Source organism: Triticum aestivum, chromosome 1B (assembly GCF_018294505.1).
Source record: "Triticum aestivum cultivar Chinese Spring chromosome 1B, IWGSC CS RefSeq v2.1, whole genome shotgun sequence".
NCBI classification, from domain to species: Eukaryota; Viridiplantae; Streptophyta; class Magnoliopsida; order Poales; family Poaceae; genus Triticum; species Triticum aestivum.
Genome location: NC_057795.1, coordinates 342,990,580 through 343,016,571, shown reverse-complemented (window position 1 = coordinate 343,016,571; position 25,992 = coordinate 342,990,580). Strand labels below are relative to the sequence as shown.

General features: G+C 46.7%; 1 protein-coding gene across 1 annotated transcript; it reads left to right on the top strand.

The window, feature by feature from the left end:
* The first annotated feature begins 14,347 nt into the window (after positions 1–14,347).
* LOC123123033 (very-long-chain 3-oxoacyl-CoA reductase-like protein At1g24470) lies at positions 14,348–18,465 on the top strand. The gene is made up of 3 exons (XM_044543452.1): positions 14,348–15,210; positions 17,705–17,774; positions 17,961–18,465. Exons 1-3 carry the CDS (start codon positions 14,540–14,542, stop codon positions 18,216–18,218), a joined length of 999 nt encoding a protein of 332 aa, XP_044399387.1. The 5' UTR covers positions 14,348–14,539; the 3' UTR covers positions 18,219–18,465.
* The last annotated feature ends 7,527 nt before the right edge of the window (positions 18,466–25,992 follow it).

The window sequence follows — 25,992 nt, the reverse complement described above, 5'->3', positions numbered from 1 at the left end:
CACATCTTTCGTGAGTCTCTGCTTGTTACCGCGCGTTCCTAATCCACTACGATTTGGATATTTGATCCAAGGGGCCTCTGGCCTGATAGCACTAACCATCACGTGGGCATAGTATGGGCGTTCTGCGCCGTGTATATCAGCCGAAGCTTAATAGACGTCAGCGACGGAGCGGCGCGCGCCGGGTTGGACTGGTAAGCTCCTGCCTTTTTAGGGAGGTAGCTAGGTCTGCTCACCGGCCGCCCACGCAACGTGCAGGAGTTCCTGGGGCGATGGCCCATGACCCCTGGGGGCATAGGTTTAGTCCGGCGTGCTGACCTCTCTATTAAGCCTAGGTCGGGTTGCGGCGTATTGTTTGGCCGAGGCCGGGCATGACCCTGGAAAGTGTGTCCGACCGGAGTTAAGCGAGCGTGGTGGGTAAGTTGGTGCACCCCTGCAGGGAAGAAAACATCTATCGATAGTCTGTCCTACGGTAACGGACACTTGGAGTTGTATCCCGATCGATACAACTAGAACTGGATACTCATGATGAGAAATGGATTGAGATGAGAAATGGATGGTGATGAGAATTGGATTGTGTTGATAATTGGATAGTACGGCTCTGGGATTTCTTTCTCGCAGGGAGTCGAGAAAGGATCTCTGGCCGAGGTTGATAACGCTACTACTACTTTACTTTATGCTACTCTAATCCCTCCTGTTTGCTGCAAGAGGGTGGTTTCCAGAAGATGCTAGTCTTCGATAGGACTAGGCCTTCTCTCTATTCTGGCATTTCTGCAGCCCAGTCCACATATACAGCCTTCCTTTGATAATGTTGCATCTATAGTGTAGATCCTTGCTTGCGAGTACTTTGGATGAGTACTCACGGTTGCTTTGCTCCCTCTTTTTCCCCTTTTCCATTCTTCTCGGATGACGCAACCAGATGACAGAGTCCAGGAGCCAGATGACACCTTTGACGACTGCTACTACACCGAGGGCGTCTACTACCACGTGACGAAGACCGCCGATGACCAGGAGTAGTTAGGAGGCTCCCAGGCAGGAGGCCTTGCCTTTTCGATCGTAGATGCTTTTGTGCTAGCCTTCTTAAGGCAAACTTGTTTAACTTATGTCTGTACTCAGATATTGTTGCTTCCGCTGACTCGTTTGTATTCAAGCTGATGTATTCGAGCCCTCGAGGCCCCTGGCTTGTAATATAAAGCTTGTATTATTTTAATTTGTGTCTAGAGTTGTGTTGTGATATCTTCCCGTGAGTCCTTGATCTTGATCGTACACATTTGCGTGTATGATTAGTGTACGATTGAATCTGGGGCGTCACAAGTTGGTATCGGAGCCGACTACCTGTAGGTAGCCCCCTTTCCAACTCCTTGACCGAAGTTGAGTCTAGTCACTGAAAAACTTTTACTAACATTGGCTGTGTGGCTTATCGGCCCACGTCGCCAATTGGGTGGTATTAGGATCTTTTATTCCTCGTCTATATTCTGGGATTCTGATCTCTCTTCCATTCGGGTTAAACAATTTTGCTAACTCTGACATTAGGTTCTCATACCCACTTCCTCCCGGAGAGCCCCGACATTACCGATGATCGCCTGCTTCACCATAAGACTTCGAAGTTACTCTCTGATGTTCTCTCGAGACTTGTACCATCGCTTTTTGAAATTCCCTTCCATCGATAAATCCCTAGGGATAGCTACATACACCCGTCGTTAATACATCATTTTTCTAGTTGCTCTTGTTATTACAAGATGCATCGAAATACACTCTGATGTTTCGAGAATCCATTGTGCCTGCTGCCTTGCAGCTCCTTTTCCATATGAATACATCTAAGGATAATTCCTCACACTTATCGAGGATTTGTTCATTCCTAGTTGATCAAGTGATTCACAAGATGCTTTGAAATACTTATCCGATCTTCTAAGAATCCTCTTCAAACTATTGCTCTGCAAATACTTGCCTGCTTGCATTATGGATGCTTTCCATATGTGTAGCAATATTCATTAGTATCCTTTGACACCATCATTTTGATCCTATCGATTCAACATGTGTGTGAAAGCACGCAATCATCACTTGATCCTTCTAAATTATCTTTCTGGCTCAGACGTCATTTCGAACATGAGCTGGTTCTTGACCAATCTATTTGTCGTCAATTGTGCCCCTGGGTCTATTCTACTTATCCATCCTTGATCAGAGCGTCTGCTTCTGATCCTTCATTTTGGAAATCATAATTCCTTTGTTATCTAAGCATCGAATTATTCAGATGTTCTATAACCCGATGCCTTTGCATTCTTTCTTCCTTTGATTGAGTACCGATACTCACATCAACTCCATTTTGGACCGGCAGGCCCATTGTCGGGTTTTTCTCCGATAGTATCCTTCACATTCAAAATTCTTGTGAGTTATTCCCATGATACATAATGTCTTTGACAATTTGTACCCTCTGCTTTTGTCAACCATGCTCTGCTTCAAACATGTGTTAATTGATCCTAAAGTTCATGGTATATGTCCTAAGATGCCCCGATGGGTTGGACCTATGCCTTCCTTAATGTGTGAACCCGAAGGGCTTCATGGGTCATACTCCTCTGGTAATTCACCATGTAGGTTTTTGACACTGAAATCATTTTTAGAGCAGTGAACGAAAGGTTATGCATTGAAAAAGTGGGAGTCGACCTTGAACTTTGTGTTCATGCCCATAGACACGATGTAGATCTTATCATGGAAGCTTCTCGTGAAAATAATTACCCCCCCTTGGTATAAGTTCATCTTATTTTTGAGGTTTGGTTTTCTGTAATCGTGGTTCCGGCCATATTGAGATTCTTTGATTCCTTTTCTTGGACAAGTTAAAATACTTGTCTTCTGCAGATCATTTCATCTGTCCAACCTCTGTTTTGATCTACCTTGAGTATTGCCCCCTGTTATCTCGAGGATATTGTGTCTTTGCACTACCTCTTGTGAATTCTCATTGGAATGATACTCCCATCACATCATTCCTATCCTGATCGGCTATATCTTTATCAAGCAAATTTTTAACTGTGCTACCCGGTCCTTCTTCTCGAAGCAACTTCCGACGACGAGCTAAGCTTACGTCGATCTTCCTCATCTTATCTTTTCACCTCAAACAACAAGCTTGAATTCGAGCTTGTGCCGCACCCGTGGTTCCAATAACCTTTCGCTTCATCATTCCTTTGACTGGATGTCATCGCCAATCGATTACATCTTCATGAAATCTCTCGACAAATGTGTCGTGATCATCATCAACATTCTGAGCTCTTCCAGGATATCAATCGAATTCATGATGAGAAAACCATCCTTGCCCCTCGATGATTGTGTTATCATCGACAACATTCTTGCCTCAGTAACACGAATTTGTTAATATAAATTTTGGGAATACATCCTTTTTGGCATGTCGATGGATTTTTGCTAAAACCATCGGCCACCTCCTCATCTTCCCTGATAAAATTGCATGAGGTGTTCAAGTAATTCCCGATGGATCCTTTGTGTTCCCAAAGTCCGGCCTTTATCTGATGACAATGTCAATGCTATCCAAAAGTATGACTGTGTTACCCCGAACATCATTAAGAACATTGGAGGCGCAATGCTAAATGTTTCTTGATCAATTATCCAAACACCGTTGTATGGGTAATATCATGATTGTTCCCTCGCCCCTTTATGTAAATGCTTTTGAACTTGCTGTCATATCATGTATATCCTGCTCCGCTTCCCCTTGGGAAGGATATACTCCCAATTCTTGTGTATAAGCACCTTTTTCTTTCCATTGGTCTGGTTAAACTAATAACCACATTTTTCCTTTCCATTGTTTTGTTTAACCTTTCTTGTGATCTTTACGATCTAAGCAGTAATAGTTTCCTGCTTATGTAAACACCTCGGTGTAAAATTTGTCAGTAAGACCTTGTTATCATTGCTGTTGACATTTCGGTAACCACCGATGGACGAGAACTTCGCCTACTGGTCCGATTCTCTCCGTCCCTCGCCCTTGGTACCAATGTGTTGACAACATAACTGACAATCTATCATCTGACATGCCTTGCTATCGGCCCCCTTTCTACTTTTAACCCACATGGTGGGCTCATAACCCACAGTTCCACAGGATCGGAACCTGAATCTCATGTATATCCTTTTATTCCGAAGTATCATTTGCTCTTGGCTTTGTGTTTTGTCACGAGCCACCTTCCGAGATATGATCTATTCCTGATGCTCTGAACCCCCTTCTCACACTCTGTTCAGGTATCGATCGTTTGCCCATTCGCTTGAAACTTCCTATTGTACCTTCATATTTTGCTCTCGATGTTTTCTTAAGTTTCAACTCGAGAGATACTTCTGCCACATTCCCTCAATTGTTTACCAGATAATTAACCCTATAAGGGTCAGTTCTCCCGAAGTTATTCTTTACTTCACCACTTAAATCCCAGGACGAGATTTCTTGTAGGGGAGGAGATTTGTAACACCCCGAGGATCATGCTACACTAAACCACCATGATGATGCTAAGCTACTGTGAATTTCAATGATAATCATGTTGGGATAATATCTCATTTCAAGTTCCTCTCTGAAAACAATTCAAAGTCACAATGAAAAATGAGTTTGCTCGAAACTTGCTAGAAAAATGTCCGTCATTTGACAAATATTCCATAACATTTATTTGTTAAGGAACACAACATCCCTCTTGTGCAAAGATGAGCTTTGGCAATTATAACCACATCATTTAAGCATTTTTTTAAATGCTATCCTCTTTATGAAAAATTCAAATGAACTCCAAAATTGCACAAACTTTTTGTGACACTGCAGAATATTTCATAGTATTTTTGTGGCCAAGCTCCACTTTTATGCAAGGTCATTTGGTGGCTTGAATTATTGCAAAACTGTTGCTGTAAAATAAAACAGGAACAGAAAATACAAAGGCTTTTAAAAGGAAAATAAAAGAGACCCCCCCCCTCGCGCTAGGCCTCAGCCCAGCTGGCCATCCAGCCAGGCCGGCCCAACCCTGCACTCCCTCGGTAGCCTTTCTTCGCCACTGCTCACGCGACCGGGCGCCTGCGACCGAGCAGTCCCTGCCGGACCAGCTCGTCGGCGTCACCGCGGAGGCGATAAGGATGCCGCCCCCCTGCGGCGCCTCGGTCCCCTCCCCCACTTGCCCCCTCGCTCCCCACTCCGTCCTCCACTCTCCCTCTCCCCAGATCCCTTTCTCCCCTGCGCCCACCCGACGCGGCCGCTGCTACCGCCTCGCCGTGACCATGGCCGACGACCTCCCCGAGCCAAGCAAAGACGTCGAGGAGCATCGTCGGCATCTCCTGTGTCTACTACAGCCAGCAGCTCGAGCTGGGAGGCGTTGCTGCCCCGGATCCTCGTCTTCTTCTTCCTTCGACAGCCGCCGCTTCTCCGTCAATTCCGGCTACCTCGCGCCCTCCTCGAGCCCGCTGCCCTCCCCTATAGGCGCCCAGTGAGCTCCGCCTTCCTCTTCCTCTCTCCCCGTGCTCTTCCCCGCGCCGTAGCTAGCTCGCCCGCAAGCCGAGCTCCGCCGTGCGCCATTACCGTCGTAGGGCTCGCCACCGAGCTCCTCCGCTCGAGCTAGTAGCTCTGACGAGCTCCTGGAGCGCCATAGACCTCGCCTAGCCCTTTACTTCGCTCGCAAGCGCTCTGTAGCGCCGATCCCGAACTCCGTCTGAACGCGCCGCCCGCTGCCGTCGATGTAGCGCTCCACTCCGGCCGAGTTAGCCCACGGGATCGCCGTAGATCGATGTGGCATCGGACGCCCGATCGAACGCACTAGGCCACACCCCCTCTCGCGCCCTGCGCGCGAATTCCGGCTAACTCCGGCGCGGATCCGCCGCGGATGGCCTCGTCGGTGTTGCTCCGGCGCTGGCGCTAACCTGGCACCAGCAGGGCCCGCCTCTGGGTCACTGCCTGTGGGCCCCCCTGGACCCAGTTGACCACGTTGACCGTGGTCAACTATGCTGACTGGGCACTCGGTGCCACTGACGTGCGGGTCCCACTTCTTAATCCTCTACTTAAAACATTTTCATAATTAAAACTAATTAGTTTAGTTAATTAGACACTGACAGGTGGGCCCAGTAGTTTTACTAACTAAATTTAGATTAGTTTAAACCCTGTTTAACCCACTGGCTATGACAGATGGGTCCCCCATGTCAGTTTTGACCGGTCAGCCGTCCTGTTGACTGTTGACGTCACTATGACGTCATGCTGATGCAATATTCCTTTTCTGTTTTTTTAATAGTTTCTGAAAATGCTTTAATCTTTGAAAATTCATAGAAAATAAACCTTAACCCGGATGAAAATGTTTTCTATATGAAAGTTGCTCAGAAAAATCCAACGAATCCGAATACGCGGTCTGTTCATCTGTCACATGCCCCTAGCATGCTGAACATGGAACTTTCCCCCTCCGGTCATCTGTCTGACACAGGTCCGGAACCGGGAAAACATTCCCGGTTGACTTCCGCCCTCGTCGGTATCGTGTTGCACCATGTTAGAACACGTCTAGCTCTGCCTGTTGTCCTAGTATGCACTTGCTTGCTATGTATTTACTGTTTCTCCCCCCTGTTCTTTTCGGTAGACCCCGTTGACGATGCTGATGCCCCTGTGATCGACTACGTCGATGACGACCCCTCCTTGCCAGAGCAACCAGGAAAGCCCCCCCTTTGATCATCCCGATATCGCCCATTCCTTTCTCTCATGCGTGCATTAGATTTTGCTATTGTTATTGTATGCTCCTATTCTGATGCATAGCCTGCTTTTGTATCTGTTATTGTACCTTACCTGCTTATCCTAAATTTCTTAGTATAGGTTGGTTAGTGATCCATCAGTGACCCCCACCTTGTCCTTGTTGCCCCTGCTTCATCATTGAAGACCCGATCAACGGGATTGAAGATCAGGCCCCGGCACCGCACATCACTTTCCCCTTAGTTGTTCGACACTGCTGGGTTACTATCGAGTGCCGAGGGTGAGACCTCTACAGCACTTCTGATGATAGCCCTGTAGTGTAGCTATTCGGTCGTGGTCATCGAGGGTGATTCCACCTTAACCACTTCCGATATGACTCTGTCGTGCAACCCCTCAAGTGTGAACCTCGGGGGTGATTCCCCTTACGTTCACCTTGGTGATTACATTGAGTGGAATTCACCGGGGGTGATTCCTCGGGTTTTCCCCTTCATGTTTAAACACACAGTTACTATGGTTACTATGACTTTACACTGAGCCATGTTACTAAAGACGGGTCGACCCTGAGGGGTGCCCGCGCGAGCATAATTGCGAGTGATGTGGAGTCGGGTTGACCTGGAAGGTGCCCGAGAGATAATTACGAGGCGTGGCCGGGCATTCTTAGCCCTTGCCGCAAGTCCTCGAGACGGGGCAATGGGGTCACATATTTCGTGAGTCTCTGCTTGTTACCGCGCATTCCTAATCCACTACGATTTGGATATTTGATCCAAGGGGCCTCTGGCCTGATAGCACTAACCATCACGTGGGCATAGTATGGGCGTTCTGCGGCGTGTACATCAGCCGAAGCTTAATAGACGTCAGCGACGGAGCGGCGCGCGCCGGGTTGGACTGGTAAGCTCCTACCTTTTTAGGGAGGTAGCTAGGTCTGCTCACCGGCCGCCCACGCAACGTGCAGGAGTTCCCGGGGCGATGGCCCATGACCCCTGGGGGCATAGGTTTAGTCCGGCGTGCTGATCTCTCTATTAAGCCTAGGTCGGGTTGCGGCGTATTGTTTGGCCGAGGCCGGGCATGACCCTGGAAAGTGTGTCCGGCCGGAGTTAAGCGAGCGTGGTGGGTAAGTTGGTGCACCCCTGCAGGGAAGAAAACATCTACCGATAGCCTGTCCTACAGTAACGGACACTTGGAGTTGTATCCCAATCGATACAACTAGAACTGGATACTCATGATGAGAAATGGATTGAGATGAGAAATGGATGGTGATGAGAATTGGATTGTGTTGATAATTGGATAGTACGGCTCTGGGATTTCTTTCTCGCAGGGAGTCGAGAAAGGATCTCTGGCCGAGGTTGATAACGCTACTACTACTTTACTTTATGCTACTCTACTCCCTCCTGTTTGCTGCAAGGGGGTGGTTTCCAGAAGATGCTAGTCTTCGATAGGACTAGGCCTTCTCTCTATTCTGGCATTTCTGCAGCCCACTCCACATATACAGCCTTCCTTTGATAATGTTGCATCTGTAGTGTAGATCCTTGCTTGCGAGTACTTTGGATGAGTACTCACGGTTGCTTTGCTCCCTCTTTTTCCCCTTTTCCATTCTTCTCGGATGACGCAACCAGATGACAGAGTCCAGGAGCCAGATGACACCTTTGACGACTGCTACTACACCGAGGGCGTCTACTACCACGTGACGAAGACCGCCGATGACCAGGAGTAGTTAGGAGGCTCCCAGGCAGGAGGCCTTGCCTTTTCGATCGTAGATGCTTTTGTGCTAGCCTTCTTAAGGCAAACTTGTTTAACTTATGTCTGTACTCAGATATTGTTGCTTCCGCTGACTCGTTTGTATTCAAGCTGATGTATTCGAGCCCTCGAGGCCCCTGGCTTGTAATATAAAGCTTGTATTATTTTAATTTGTGTCTAGAGTTGTGTTGTGATATCTTCCCGTGAGTCCTTGATCTTGATCGTACACATTTGCGTGTATGATTAGTGTACGATTGAATCGGGGGCGTCACAATTATGCCCCAGCCTGTGTGCCAGGAGGGCATATCCCCGACAGTTTCTGGGTCGTGTGGGAAGGACCCCCCTATCGCCCACACTCACTTGGCGACGGTTCCAAACACCGTCGTGGAAAGGGGTTAACAACCGTTTTTATAGCAAGTCTCTGCACCAGTGCTATGACTTTGCCATGCTTAATGCTTGTCACTAGGGCCCGAGTACCATGATTTCAGATCTGAACCTATTATGTTTTCATGAAAATATTTGTGTTCTTGATCCTATCTTGCAAGTTATAGTCACCTACTACGTGTTATGATCCGGCAACCCCGGAGTGAAAATAGTCGGGACCACTCCCGGTGATGACCGTAGTTTGAGGAGTTCATGTATTCACTAAGTGCTAATGCTTTGGTCCGGTACTCTATTAGAAGGAGGCCTTAATATCCCTTAGTTTTCAATAGGACCCCGCTGCCATGAGAGGGTAGGACAAAAGATGTCATGGAAATTCTTTTCCATAAGCACGTATGACTATATTCGGAATACATGCCTACATTATATTGATGAATTGGAGCTAGTTCGGTGTCACCCAATGTTATAACTGTTGCATGATGAATGCCAACTGACATAATTATCCATCATTGATCCATTGCCTACGAGCTCGTTTCATATTGATCTTTGCTACCTTACTTTTCCGTTGCCACTGTTACGATTCTACAAAACTGTTACTGTTACTTTTGCCACCATTACCGGTACTTCCATACTACTTTGCTACTAAATACTTTGCTGCAGATATTAAGTCTTCCAGGTGTGGTTGAATTGACAACTCAGCTGCTAATGCTTGAGAATATTCTTTGGCTCCCCTTGTGTCGAATCAATAAATTTGGGTTGAATACTCTACCCTCGAAAACTGTTGTGATCCCCTATACTGTGGGTTATCAATGCTACGGGCAACTAGCAAGAACCGTTCTTACCTACGCAAAACCACAACGGTGATTTATCAAGTTTGTTTTTTTAACCTTCTTCGAGGACCGGTCATAGTCAAATTCGATTCTACCAAAGTAGGACAAACAGACACCCGCCAGCCACCTTTATGCAAAACATGTAAGTCGGTGGAACCGGTCTCATGTACGTGGACATGTAAGGTTGGTCCGGGCCGCTTCATCCCATAATGCCACTGAATCAAAATATGACTTTGGTGGTAAGCAATATGAACATCACCGCCCACAACTCCTTTGTGTTCTACTCGTGCATATCATCTATGCATAGACCTGGCTCATGATGCCACCGTTGGGGAACGTTGCATGGAAAACCAAAAAAAATCTACGCACACACAAGATCTATCCATGGAGATGAATAGCTACGAGAGGGGAGAGTGTGTCTACATACCCTCATAGATCGTTAAGCGGAAGCATTTATCAACGCAGTTGATGTAGTCGAACACCTTCATGATCCAACCCATCAAGTACCCAATGTACGACACCTCCGCGTTCAGCACATGTTCAGCTCGATGACGTCCTTGCCTTCTTGATCCAGCAAGACGGGCGAAGTAGTAGATGAGTTCCGGTGGTGCCTGCAACTATCTCCGCAGGGCTTCACCGAGCACTACGAAAATGTGACCAATGACGAACTAGAAGGGGAGGGGCTCCGCACACGGCTTGGGAATTGTGGTGTGTGTTGCCCCTCTCCCTCCTCTCATATATATAGGTGGGGGAGGAGGGGGCAGCCCAGGGCGCCCCCAAGGGGGTCGGCGGCCAGCCCTAGGGCTAGCCACCTGCCGTGCCCCGCTTCCTTCTTTGGCGCATGGGGGAAAGGAAAGGGGGTTGTCTTCCATAAGCCCCCCCCCCTTTCCCTTTCTCTCTTTCATGGAGAAAGGAAGGAGGGGACCAGCCCCTCCCTTTCCTTTACAAGGCTGGTGGCCAGGCTGGGGGCGCGCCAGCCCCTTGTGGGCTAGTGTGCTCCCCAACCCTTGGCCCGTTAGGCCCAGTAACTTCTCGTGGCCTCCCGGAACTCCTTCCGGTGACCGATGAATACCCGGTGCATTCTGAAACCTTTCTAGAGACCAAATAGTATCGTCCTATATATCAATATTTACCTCCGGACCATTCCGAAGCTCCTTGTCATGTTTGTGATCACATCCGGGGCTCCAAACAACATTCGGCCACCAACTCACATAACTCATATAGCACTATATCGTCAACGAACGTTAAGCGTGCGGACCCTATGGGTTGGAGAATGATGTAGACATCACCGAGAGTCTTCTCCGTTCAATAACAAATAGCGAGACATGCATGCCCATATTTGTTCCTACATATTCTATGAAGATATTTATCGGTCAAATCTTTATGATAACATACGTAATTCCCTTTGTCTGTCGGTATGTTACTTGCCCGAGATTAGATTATAGGTACCTCCATACCTAGTTCAATCTCATTACCGACAAGTCTCTTTACTCGTTCTATAATACATCATGTTGCAACTAACTCCTTAGTCACTTTGCTTGCAAGCTTCTTGTGATGTTGTATTACCAAGAGGGCCCATAGATACCTCTCCGTAACACAGAGTGACAAATCCCATTCTTGATCCATGCCAACCCAACAGACACCTTCGGAGATACGTGTAGAGCATCTTTACGATCATCCAGTTACATTGTGACGTTTGATAGCACGCAAGGTATTCCTCCGGTATCCGGGAGTCGCATGATCTCATGGTTGAAGAAACATATATTTGACATTAAGAAAGCAGTAGCAATAAACTGAATGGTCATATGCTATGCTAATGGATGGGTCTTGTCCATCACATTATTCTCCTAATGATGTGATCCCGTTATCAAATGACAACTCATGTCTATGGTTAGGAAACCTTAAGCATCTTTGATCAACGAGCTAGTCTAATAGAGGCTCACTAGTGACACGGTATTTGTTTATGTATTTACACATGTATTTAAGTTTTTGATCAATACAATTCTAGCATGAATAATAAACCTTCATCACGAATAAGGAAATATAATAATAAAAACTTTATTACTGCCTCTAGGGCATATTTCCATCAGAGGGGTCCACGAAGAAGCAACCTTGTTTATCCCACCATGGCCATCGTCCATGAAGGACTTGCCCCACTCGGGTAGATCTTCACGAAGTAGGCGATCTCCTTGCCCTTACAAACTTCTTGGTTCAACTCCACATCATGTCGGAGGCTCCCAAGCGACATCTAACCAATCTAGGAGACACCACTCTCAAAAAGGTAATAGATGGTGTGTTGATGATGAACTCCTTGCTCTTGTGCTTCAAATGATAGTCTCCCCAACACTCAACTCTCTCACACAGATTTGGCTATGGTGGATGAGGGATTTGAGTGGAAAGCAACTTGGGGAAGGCTAGAAATCAAGGTTCAAATGGTAGGAATGGAATATTTGTATCTCAACACATGAGTAGGTGGTTCTCTCTCAGAAAATGAATGGTGAAAGTGTAGGCACGTCCTGATGGCTCTCTCTATAGAGAAGAAGGGGGTGGAGGGGTATATATAGCCTCCACAAAAAATCCAACCGTTACACATCTTTGACTCATCTCGGTGGCACCGATCAGTAAACTCGGTGGCACCGATCTGTGTAAAGATATGAATGTTAGGAATCTCGACGGGACCGACTGGAACAACTCGGAGGGACCAATGTGCAAGGGCTTAGTGCAAACCTCATCTCGGTGGCGTTGATTGCATCATCTCGGTGAGACCAAAGTGAAGCAATAAGCAACAAAGAGTCGGTCAAGCCATCTCGCTAAGACCGGTTGCAATTCTCGGTGAAACCGAAATAATTGCAACAAGTAACAGGGAGCTGGCAAGGCCATCTCGGTGGGACCGAGATCCATACCGGTGGATCCGACTTGTTAGGGTTTTGGCAGTGGCTAAGTCTACATGAACTCAGTGGCTCCGGATCGGCAATATCGGTGGGGCCGAGTTGGAGTTTAGGTTTTGGACATATTTGGATAGAGAAAGTGGCTGAGGGTTTTGAATCAATATCACTAAGCACTTGAGCAACAAGATCATTAAGCAATACATCATCCCCTTTTAATAGTATTGGCTTTCCTATTGACTCAATGTGATCTTGGATCACTTAAACAAAAATGAAGAGTCTTGAGCGTTTTGCCAATCCATTTTCTTAGCATTTTGAGGGGTCCACATCTCTAGTCCTTGCCATGCAATCATTGAACATCGTGAAATATTTATCTTGAATAGACATTAGTTCAATGAGCTATATGTTGTTATGAATTACTAAAACCATCCAGGGATTAGTTGTACTTTCACAGATGTCGTTGGTGAGATGGTCAGGATGGGGGAGAGCACCTGCCTGGAAACTACTATCAAGTTTGCTCACGTCATGGTGGAGGTGTTTGGAGCTGAGTATCTCAGCGAACCAAATGTGCAGGACACGGAGAAGCTGTTGGCTATTGGAGAGGCCAGGGGGTTTACAGGAATGCTCAGGTCAATTGATTGCATGCATTGGCAATGGAAGAACTGCCCCAAAGGTTTGCGGGGAATGTATCAAGGTCACGCCAAAGAGGCCACCATCATAATAGAAGCAGTGGCATCACATGACTTATGGATTTGGCATGCTTTCTTTGGAATGTCGGGTTCTCACAACGACATTAACGTGCTTCAACGATCTCCAATGTTCAGGTGACTTTGCAATGGGCAATCATCGCCATGCAACTACACCGTCAATGGCCGGAACTACAACATGGGATACTATCTTGCCGATGACATCTATCCTCTGTGGGCGGCGTTTGTGAAGACCATATCAGAACCGCATGGCAATAAAACAGAGCAACTTTGCAACAATGTAGGAAGCGGCTAGGAATGAGAGGGCATTTGTTGTGCTTCAAACTCGCTGGGGAATTGTTCGTGGCGCTGCAATGATGTGAGAATTAGAGACTTTATGGCAACTCATGACATGTTGTGTTATTTTGCACAATATGATTGTCGATGATGAGGGTGATGATGTAGCCCAAACCAATGATTTCGAAACACCAGGAGAACAAGTTGAAATCCTAGAAAATCAAGATGCAACTCAGCTCATGAACTTTCTGCAGATGCATCAGAATCTTCGAGATCATCAGGTGCACGTGCAGCTACTCAGTAATCTTGTGAAGCATATATGGACCCAGAATGAAAACCAAAAAACAGATGTTTGAGTTTTGCACTTAAAATATATTTTTTGTAAACACTATTTATGTTCGTCACCAAACGTATGCCTTCAAGTGCGACAATGGCCTGTGATCGACGTTCGTGGATTTGAGAGTCCGAGTTTAACATATGTGGATGCCGAGAGCGAAATATGAGTGTCCGTCCGGATGCGTTCGTGGGCATGTCCGGACGCGTCCGTGGACGTACAGAGAGCGGATTTGCGAAGTCCAGCTGCAGATGCTCTAAGGTTAGTGGAGTTTTCAGGATTTGAGAGCTCAGTGCTTGTTGACCGCGGTGGGGCGGTCAGATGGATCCGCCGGATCGTCTCATCTCGTCGCCAGCTCCATTGTACTGTTGCTTGACAAGTGTACAAGCATCCATGCATGCAAAATTCCTGACTTCTCCACAGCGGCGATAATGCCCAATACCGCTTCGTGGGCTCTGCTGGGCACCACGGCGCCTTTGCATTCAATCGAGCCATTTAAAGGTCCTACCTACGTGCTATGGTATGCTCTGAAAATAGCAAAGCCGGGTCGGTACAAGCCCCGAGCTAGTGCTTCATGGCTGCCTGATCTGTCTCCCGACTCGCAGGGGCTTAGCTGTTGCGGGCTTGTAGTTAATGGCAGCACAACTGGCTTAGTACTGCATCTTCGTTCCTTTCTTGTGCTTCGATCTGCTCGCGAGCTACCCGAGTCCATGCCTGAGTTGGAAGAGATTGTCTCGACGGCCGGCGGGGCAGGCTCGCCGCCGCCGCCGCTGTGGTTTCTCGTCTTCCTTGCCCTCGGCATCCAGGCTGTCGTTGTATCCGCCGCGACCTTCCTCGCGTGGCTGTACCGCGCATTCCTCCGGCGGGGGAAGGACCTGGGCCTGCGGTACGGCGCGTGGGCGGTGGTCACCGGCGCCACCGACGGTATCGGCCGCGCGCTGGCGCTCGAGCTCGCCCGCAGGGGGCTCCATCTCGTCCTCGTCGGCCGGAACCCCGCCAAGCTGTCCCGCGTCAGCAAGGAGGCCCAGAAGGCGGCGCCGTCCTGCATGGTCAAGAGCGTGGTGTTCGACCTCGCCGGTGACACGACGGAGCTGTCGCAGGGCGCGGCGAGGGTGGCCGCCGCCGTGAAGGGGCTCGACGTGGGCCTCCTGGTGAACAACGCCGGCGCGACGTACCCTTGCGCGGCCTACTTCCACGAGGTGGAGACCCCGGTGTGGGAGGCCGTGGTGCGGGTGAACGTGGAGGCGGCCACTCGGATCTCGCGCGCCGTCGTGCCCGCGATGGCGGGAAAGGGGAGGGGCGCCATCGTCAACGTCGGGTCCGGTTCGTCCGTGGTGGTGCCGGCGTTCCCGCTCTACGCCGTGTACGCGGCAAGCAAAGCGTAAGTATCCCTCATGCATACATCTTGCGTGGTAGGTTTTGGGTCCACACGTGTGTGGTGATACCTCTCCACTTGTCGACGGCAGCCTGCGAGTCCCCGATCGTGCTTACACTGCCCCTCCGTTCCCGCGTCGCCAACCGCCGTGCTTCCGCCACCCCCGGCCATCCTCTAGGCCCCCACGACAAGCTTTTCTCCGGCGAAGCCACACCGCCACCCCATCATCGCCCCCACCAGAAATCCTAAGATAAATACTGGGGTAGCCTGCCTAGCGACCTTCTTCTTCCCCTCCGACGAGTTTCTTCCTCCCGCGCTTGTTTCTTCCTTCAACCAAAATTGACTAATTCAATATTCAATAGTCAGACGATTGACATGTAGCTATTGTGACATAGAAAACAAACACATCAAATATCTGTTGTGATAGGGGAGTCTGCCATCCAACAGCACACATCAAATAGGCATCAAATCCAAACCGTAGGGTGGGTCAGCAGACCTAAAAAAGCACATGAAGTGTGAGGACATATGGTGCAACCGACGGTGAGTCAAACAGATTGCCGAGACTCCCGAAAGTTCTTTAGGATTGGTTCAGATTTGCGGAAATCCGGACGTCCGAACTGATCCACGGACGTTTGATGCAAGATGTCAAAGGGCAAAAACTGTCCCAACCAACAAGATCCGGAAGTTCAGGGGCGTTTTGATGCACACTGTTGTAGTTGCTCTTACGATCTCAGATTTAATGATACACTAGTAAAAACTTCCATGCAGGCTGTACACCATCATGTCCGAACAGTACTGCTTGGTTATTGTTTTTCTTTGTTGTTGCAAAATGCTTGGTTATTGTTTGTTGTCAGTACAATGACATGTTAAATATGTTTAAGGCTACAGGGCTCCAACATGCGTCCCCATGTGGTTCTGTTTTTTGGTCTCTAATCTTCTGTCCTCGTGGCCTACTTAATCGACGGAATCAATTTATTCCATTTCTATAGTTCATCGGATCGTTACTTTTTAAATACTTCTAGTAATCAAATCATATTAGAAGATAGTTGTTCATAACATTTGTAAAAATATCTTAATGATTAACTTTGCGGTCTCTCTATGGCTTCGTTGAAGATTTTTTTAAGTGTTGATTGATTTACAAAAGCCCAACTTCAGTCTAGTGGAGTTGCATTTTTTATAAATTGACTGAGATTTAAGAAAATGTTAGTCGACTGGAACTTCGGAAAACCTTAACTTTATGCAATGTTTTTTATATTATGATGAATCTCCAGTGTTTCTCATATCGTTATATGCAGATACTAAACATATCACTACTTTGCATAACTTAAACTGTGTTTGTTACTGGTTTGTGTGTGAATTACGATTGTTTAGCTTTGTTTTCAAAATATTTTGTTTGAACTTCCTGGACTTCAGTATTTTTTCTGTTACATTCCACACATGTCTCCTTCAAATCTACACCTTTTAATCTACATTATTTTCTGTGTTTGTAACCTTTGGTGAAACTAAGTCAAGTTTGGCGCTCTCTGAGAAAGAAAAAGGTTTAGTGCATGGTAGTCCTATGCTAAACATAGTACTACCATCCTGTACTACACTATCGATTCATCGAATAAAAGCAGCTTGGACAAGATCAGCCAATGGTATTATGTTTGGTACTCCCTCCGTTTCAGTTTACAAGTCCTGCGTGTATACCTAGTTTGTCAATTTTATCACCCTAATATAAACTATATAACACAAAAATTATACAGTTTGAAAATAGAACATCTGAAGTTTATATTGGTATATTTTTTGTAATATATGACTTGTATTAGGTTGGTCAAATTGACGACCTAGGGGTACGCGCATGCCCTGTAAACTGAGAGAGAGGGAGTAATTTATATATTACAAAAGATATACCAATATAAACTTCAGATGTTCTATTTTCAAATGGTATAAGTTTTGTGTTATATAGTTTATATTAGGGTGAAAAAATTGACAACCTAGATATACGCGCACGACTTGTGAACTAAAGCGGAGGGAGTACATCTACCACCGGGTCCAAGCACACAAGGCATATTAATGCACTCCTAATATGGCCATGGATGATGGGAAGATTATGGTTCTTTCAATAAATAGCGCACCCCTAATCAGTGGAGCAAAAGGGTAGAAATAGTATTTGAAATAAATATTATCATTTCCGTGCAGCCGAAAAACATATGATGAAAGCCAGTTTCTCGTTCCCGAATTAAATACTCTGAACTCATAGTTCCAAAATCAGGACAATTTCGATCTGATGACATTGAACAATCCATAAAAATATCTCAAAAAGTAGGATAATCTTTCGGCCTCTGCATTGGTTAGCCGTCAACCAATGAAGTTGAATAATCCATGATGATGCACATCATCGATGATATGTGTTTTATTTGCCACACCTCAAATATGAACTTTGTTTTTAGCACAAGGAAGATGAGATTAAGCATTACGCGTTGCTATTTCTAATTTCTACATTTGGCCACCCTGTTAGGTATATTGATCAACTATCTCGGAGTCTAAGCGTTGAATACAAACACTACGGAGTGGATGTCCAATGCCAGGTATGCATGCAGTTTCCTCTTCATCTTTACATAGAAATCAGAAATAGTTTGCGTCTACTAGTGAAATGCACACAAACTTCATGGATCTCCAAGTAATTCTGTACTCGGTGTCACAGAAGACAAAATAAACGTACTTTGGAATTGAGTTTAAATATCCTAGTAACGGATTACTGTGGTGCACTGCAGATTCCTTTGTACGTGGCCACCAAGATGTCGCCTGTTAAGGGCGACTCTCCGTTCATACCATCGCCCGAGGAGTACGTCAAAGCTGCCATTCGCTGCATTGGTTACGAGCCGAGATGCGTCCCCTACTGGCGCCACTCCGTCCAGTGGTTCTTCGCGTCTCTGGCGCCGGACTCTGCTCTCAATCTGTGGCGTCTCTGGGTTGGTGTCCGCAAGAGAAATGAGATGAGAGCTTTGCTCGGAGAGAAGGAACTCAGCTGAACAGCCCATGGTGTTTGTGAAAAGAAACCGTAAAGTCGTGACGTGATCTGTTTATTTTTTGTGGAGAATGATTTGGATGGTTGTCAACAGCCGCATTTGGTTTATGTTTAGACTTGTTTGGGAAGGTGATTGTTCCGGAGTTTTCTCTCGTATGTAATTAACGTTTGTTCTCTTGTCAATGTTTTCCTGAAAAGTGTAATTTCTTTGTTGGATGATGCTGGATGAAAATTTTCTGTGATTGAATTTTCATAAGATTACAACATACCCCGTCTGATCACGCGGCATGGATCTCGGCGTAGGGCTAGCGCCACATCACGCCCGTTTCCTCACTAAGCGAACCGTGTGAACTTCGATGTGTCCACCCAACTACCCTAGCCCACTCGCCAAGCAATTCCTCTCATTCCCCTTATCCGTTCCCAGGCCCAGGCTAAGAGGGAGATGGAGAAGCATCGACAACCATGGTGTGGTTGTGGCAGCGTGGCGGTGTTAGGGCCGAAATGTTGACGAGCTGGAGTTGGGGTCACTTGGGTTGCCGTTGTTGTCACGAAAGCGGGTGCACTACGCCACAACACTTAATGTGGGCACTGAACTACTGGTAGAAATATCTGAACAAGGTGAAAAAATCTGCCGAGACATTTTTAACTGTCGGTACAAGAACCAAACGGCACGGTAAGTGCCGGTAGAATTGTAGAAACGAGGGCACCCATACTATTAGTAATAATGTCCAACCTTTAGGGCCCACTATCTGCTGGGAGAACTTAACCACTGCCCAATATCTATCAGGGATTGTATTCGGCGCGAGATGTAAATAGTATCGGACCTAAGCGCGCGCTAACGAGAGGGAAAACGCATGAGGTATCAGATTTTTGGCCTGAAAAAGGAACGGACGTGTCGTGCAATCAACCGGCTAACCTCAATCCACTTCATCCACAAATCGACCCATTTAGGAGATATCATTCGCCGCCGACCACCCCTACCACTGTTGTCATTGCCGCACACCGCCGCAACCCCGCCGCCCCAACCACCCCACCCGTTGTAGACTGCCCTCCACCCCGACCACCGCCGCCGCCGACCGCAAACATCTCACATTAGTGCCACGAAGGTCACGAACCACGCCACCGACTCTGGTCGGCCTCGTCGTGGAGCCACTCCACTGGCGATCACCCTCCTCTGTCGAGAGCTTCCTCCCCTCAGCAGGTGTCCTCCCCACAAGCTTCTCCCGAGCAACGATCGAGTGGAGCCACCTCCTCTAGGTTGCGGACTTGAAAAATGTTCGCATATTCAAAAAATGTTCAAGATCTTAAACAATGTTCACGTACTCAAAAAATGTTCATCAATTAGAACAAAATTTCATGAATTCAAATAATGTCGAAAACAAAAAATGTTCGTGAATTTATAATTCTTCTAAAATTTCAAAAATACTTCATTGGTTCAAAAAATGTTCATGCATTTGAAAAAAATTGTCCATCCAAAAAATTCTTTGTGATTTTCAAAAAATGATCGCAATAATTGTTCGCCAATTCAAAAAATTATCACGAACTTAATTTTTTCTCGCAATTTCATAAAATGTCCGCATACTAGAAAAATATTTCACGATTTAAGAAAAAATGTTCAAGAATTTGAAAAATGTTTATGATTAAAAATATGTTCACAATTTCTTGAAAATGTTCATGAGTTTGAAATCTCAAAACAAATGTCCAAAAATTTAGAAAATATTCATGAGTTTTAGAAAATGTTCACAAATATCAAAGATGTTCAAGATTTCAAAAAAATGTTCACAAAGTAGAAAAATCTTCAAGATTTTCAAAAATATGTAGAAATTTTTGAAATATGTTTGAAAAATGAAAATAAAAAAGAAAAGAGAAATCGAAAACTGAGGAGTAAAAGATAATAAACATAAATTAAAATTTAAAAACCAAGAAAAAAAATAAAAAAACGGTCCAAGCAAGGTTGAGAATAGAGCCTAAAATGGACCAGCCCAAACACTGATCGAGGACGCTTTTCTGTCGGTTTCCCAACGTGCTCGATCAGTGTTTGGGCTGGCCCATTTAGGCTGGGCCATAAACGCTTTTCTGTCGGTTTTCGCGACAATTACTTGCAACAGGCGAAAAATAGGAGGCGCGTGTGTGCTTAGCGGGTGTGACTAGTGTTTTGAGGCGAATTTATATTTAGTGTTGAAGGTGCCAATTCCTTTGTTATCGGTAATTGGCGCCCACGCACGCTCCTTCGGTAGCATAACTGATCGGCCCAATCGGAGTCTCTCACATCATCACACCCGTGCTCAGAGGCTGTAAGTTTTCCCCTCTCGTTAGGGTTCTCTATCCTCTCGGCGGCGAAGGCGATCTTTCGCCTCTTGACAACGTAGAGAGCCGGACTCCCCTCGCCTCCTCTCCCCCGGCCTTACGGGTGGGGACGGAGGACTGCTAGGGTTCTACCGCCCGCGGACAAGGTTTTCTCGGGCAAGAGTATGATGGAAGATTCTGCTTTGAGATCAGGGACGGGAGCGCCCGTATCTGACCTAGAGGCGATGATGGAGGAATTAGGTCTGAAAGAAGATGAACTTGAAGATGTGGTTATGGAAGATGAGGAGTTGCCAGAGGCGGCGACCCGATGGATGATCATTGCTAGGGTTCACACTGAAAAACCCTATAGTCAATTTTGGTTTTATAGAACCATGAGGGTGGCTTGGGACCTGGCGAAGGAAGTCAAGATCAAGCCGCTGGAGGAGAACCTATACACAATGCAGTTTGGTTGCCTGGGAGACTGGGAGCGCGTAATGGAAGAAGGACCGTGGGCTTACAAAGGGAAAGCAGTGGTTTTGGCGCCGTATGATGGCTTTACTAAGCCGTCGACGATCGAGCTGAACAAAATTGAGATGTGGATTCAGATCCACGATTTTCCAGAAGGTTACCTTTCCAAGATCAAGGCTTTGTCTGCGACGGTCGGAGAGTTCATCTATGCCGAGCCAAGTTCCCATGATTTTGAAGGGAATTTTGTCAGAGTGCGGCTCAAGATTGATGTCACTAAACCACTCAAAAACTATGTGTCCCTGGTGATAAAGAAGAAGGACACCGTTCAGCGACTCATTTTTAGGGTGAAATACGAAAGACTCCCTGATTGGTGTGATGTGTGTGGCCTCTTGGGTCATCTTTTCAAGGAGTGTGGCGATGGAGTCCATCCTCCAAAAGCTCTGGTTTTTAAAGATTTGAAAGCAGCTTGGTTTAGAGGGCCCGGTAGAGGTCCGGGAGAAGAAAGAGGACAAGGAGGGAACAACACTAGAGGTGGAAGAGGAAGAAGCAATGCGGGCAGAGGCAGGGTCGTGGGTTTGAACAGAATACCCAGCAGGAACAGGACATGGACATGGATGAAGCTGATGGGAACAGAAAGAGGAGTGCTGCGGCTAGTGATCTCGTGGCATCAGCCATGAAACCAGCGTCAAAGGTAGTTGGAGCAAATAAACTTTTGCTGCTACCCCCCCCCCCCCCCGAGAAGATCCATTGAGCCCCTCGTCTAAGCAGGAGCCAAAACGGAATAAGCTATCATCCTCAACATTGGACAGGAATAGTGGGAAGAACACAGGAACAAACAAAAATGATGCGCGTATGGCGGGCCTCCTAGGGGGGTCTCGCCAAGCGCAATGAGTCTCCTATGTTGGAACTGTCGCGGTGCTGGCAACCCCGCGACAGTCCGCGAGCTCCGTGAGATGACGGAGAAGTTTGCCCCCTCTGTACTTTGTATTCTTGAAACTCAAATAGAGGGTATGAGAGTTGAGAATTTAGCTGGTTCATTAGGTTTCAATAAAAGTTTTGCTGTAAGCAGTCTAGGCCGCAGTGGTGGTTTAGGAGTTTTTTGGAATGAAGAAATAAATCTTGAGATTATTGGTTATTCACAGTATCACATCGATGCGATGATTAATGATCTTGTCCATGTCGGGACGAGGGTCACTTTTGTGTACGGAGAAGCTCAGGTGAATGAAAGGCACAAGACATGGGATATGATGAGGGGCATTGTAGGCGAAAATGATGTACCCTGGTTGCTACTTGGTGACTTTAACGAGGTGGTGCACGCGCATGAGCATGATGGCATTGGGCAGAGGAGTTAGGCCCAAATGGACGCTTTCAGAGATGCACTTGACACATGCGGGCTCTCCGACATTGGATACACGGGCAACCCCTGGACTTTCGAGAAAAAGGTAGTCGGAGGGACATATACAAGAGTGAGGCTTGACCGGGGCGTTGCAAACCCGGCATGGGCTCTGGCCTTCCCTTCGGCTACCCTGGAGCACAAAACAGCAGCGACTAGCGATCACATTCCTCTGTTCGTTCGCTACGTGCATGAGAATGCATGCAGACAGGCCCCACGCCGATTTAAGTATGACGTCGCATGGGAGAGGGACTCGGGCCTGGCGCCGATAGTGGAGGGTGCATGGCACAGTGCAGCAGGAGATTCCGTGCAGGCAATCAAGGACAAGCTGGCGTCACTGTCGGACGACCTGACAAACTGGGAATATCAGACAAGAGATCCAGCGTTTGAAACGACAACTACAGGAGTTGCGGTCGGACCCTGTCCGGCTGGAGCCAACACATGCAGAAATAAAAATAGTTGACAGATTAACAGAGCTATATCACCGCGAGGAGATTCTTTGGCGCCAGCGAGCCAGGGTGGAATGGCTGACCCATGGGGACAAAAATACGTACTTTTTCCATCTCAGAGCAAGTAGGAGGAGGCGGAAAAAACAAATTAAAGCACTAAAAAAGCAAGACGGCGTGATGACAGAAAGCGTTCAGGAGATGGAACAAATGGCCAATGAGTTCTACCAACAACTTTATTTGTCTGAGGGCGTGCATGACATGGAGCAGGTTCTGGATACAGTTCCAACCAAGGTAACACATGAGATGAATGAGCTTCTTAATGCCCCATATAGCCAGAAAGAGGTAAAAACAGCTCTGTTTCAAATGTTCCCGACAAAGGCTCCTGGTCCGGATGGCTACCCAGCTCATTTTTTTCAGCACCATTAGGAGGTGTGCGCTGAGGAAGTCACCCAGGCTGTTCTCAAAATAGTGGAAGGTACTGAATCAGCAAGGTGCATTAATGACACTATGTTGGTGCTTATTCCGAAGGTAAAAAACCCAACACTCCTATCTCAGTTTTGCCCAATCAGCTTATGCAATGTCTTATACAAAATTGCATCAAAGCTAATTTCCAATAGATTAAAATTGTTTCTTCCGGATATCATCTTAGAAGAACAGTCGGCCTTTGTGCTAGGAAGGTTGATTACTGACAATATTATAACAACCTATGAATGTTTGCATTTTATGAAGAGAAATAAAGTGAAGAAAAATCAATCTTGCGCTCCAAAGCTGGATATGATGAAGGCTTATGATAGAGTAGAATGGCCTTATCTACAAGCCATCATGCTCAAGCTGGGGTTTACAGCCAAGTGGGTTGATATTGTCATGGGACTGGTTACAACAGTTGAATTCTCTATTTTGTTCAATGGAAAGAAGCTTCACCAGTTTGCTCCTTCACAAGGAATCAGACAAGGGGACCCGATTTCTCCATATTTGTTCTTGCTAGCAGCAAAGGGCCTTTCGTGCCTTTTAAAATCCAAAAATGAGTCATCCAATTTGCATGGTATACAAGTAGCACCTACGGTGCCACCGGTGAACCATCTCCTATTCGCTGATGACAGCCTGCTGTTCTTCAAGGCAAATGATATGGGGGCTACCGAGGTGTACCAGGTTCTGGATACATATTGTCAGGCAACTGGGCAACGGATTAATTACTCAAAGTCATCTATTTTCTTCAGTAAGGGAGTTCCAGACTCAGTGAGGCAAGGTATAAAGGATATATTGAATGTACCCAATGAAACTCTTAATGATAAGTACTTGGGGATGTCGTCTGACATTGGGAGCTCGAAGAATGGTGCCTTTAAATATCTCAAGGACCGACTTTGGAGCAAGGTCCAGGGGTGGATAGAGAGCACCATGTCATCTGCTGGCAAGGAAGTTTTAGTAAAATCTGTGGCCCAAGCAGTGCCTGTTTTCTCCATGTCATGCTTTAAGCTGCCAAGAGGATTGTGCGAACATCTAAACATGCTTATCCGTAAATTTTGGTGGGGAAGCAAGGAAGGAAAACGAAAGCCTCACTGGGTCTCTTGGAAGGCTATGACACAATCGAAAGATATGGGGGGACTAGGGTTTAAGGACTTTGAGCTTTTTAACCTCACCATGTTGGCAAGGCAGGCGTGGAGGTTGTTGTAGAACCCAAACACACTTTGTGCTCGTGTACTCAAAAGCATCTATTATCCTTCGACTGATATTTTGGAAGCGGAACTAGGGGGCCGACCTAGCCAGATTTGGTGAGCAGTGATGGAAGGGAGGGATGTTCTCAAGCAGGGGCTAATCAAACGCATTAGTAATGGAGCATCGACAAAAATTTGGGAACATAATTGGCTCCCAAGGGACGAGATGCTGCGGCCATATGGCTGCCTAACACAAAACCCCCCAATAATGGTTTCGAAGCTCATATCTAATGTTACGACATCTTGGGATAGAGAACTTGTGCAAGCAACTTTTATGCCGATGGATGCTGAGATGATATTGGGAATCCCTCTATGCACTCGGAATATGACAGATTTTTGGGCATGGCACTATGAAAAACATGGCATCTTTTCGGTCAGGTCAGCTTATAAGATGACCATTGCAACTAGACAACGCAGAGAGGCGTGGCTTGAGGGATCGGCAGGATCGTCTAGTGCCAGGGCTGACTCTGGTGCGTGGAAATCGCTGTGGAGCACTGCAGTCTCGGGGAAGGTCAGAATGTTCTTGTGGAGATTATCAAAACAGTCGTTGCCTACAAACGACGTATGAGCGCATCGGCATATGGAAGATTCTAGACTTTGTGGGTTTTGTGGAGTACAAGACTCATGGCGACATTCGCTATTGGAGTGCACCGTCTCGAGGAGCGTATGGGCGTTGGGAGATGAGGAAGTGCTGCATAAAATCATGGCGACTACTGAACCGAATGCGAAAAATTGGTTGTTCACCTTGATCGAGAGCTTGTCGCAGGAGAGTTTTGCCTTACTTTCGGTTATGCATGGTCGATATGGCATGCCCGACGTAAAGCTATTCATGAGGCAATCTTCCAAAGTCCCCATCAAACACACTACTTCATCACAAGTTTCATGACAGAGCTCGGTGTGATTAATGATTCAAACCGTCGCCCCAGTCAAGGAGTGAACCAGTTACCGCAACAAAGACAGAACCCCAAGAAACCACCTCCCGGAGCATACAAGATACATGTTGATGCAGCTGTTCGTGCCAGAAGAGGAGGAGTGGCTGCTGCAGTTTGCAGAGATGAAGCGGGGAATTATATTGGGGCCTCAGCGTTGGTCCTGGAGGGTGTCACTGACCCTGCTTCTCTGGAGGCGATAGCGTGCCGGGAGGCGTTGTGTTTGGCGGAGGACCTTAATATACACAACTTTGTCATTGCGTCTGATTGCAAACAAGTTGTGTCAGATATTGGCAACAATGCGGGAGGAAGATACGGAGCAATCATCAGCGAGATTCGCCTTAGAACAGTTAATGTCCAATGTAAATTTACTTTTGAGTGTCGTGCTGCGAACTATGAAGTACACGGGTTAGCTAAATTTTCAGTTTCTAGAGGTCCCGGTCGCCACGTCTGGTTTGGCGTTCCGTACAACCAGATTCATATCCCACTTCAGGTGGCTTTTGATGAATAAAGTTATTTATCACCCCTAAAAAAATCAATT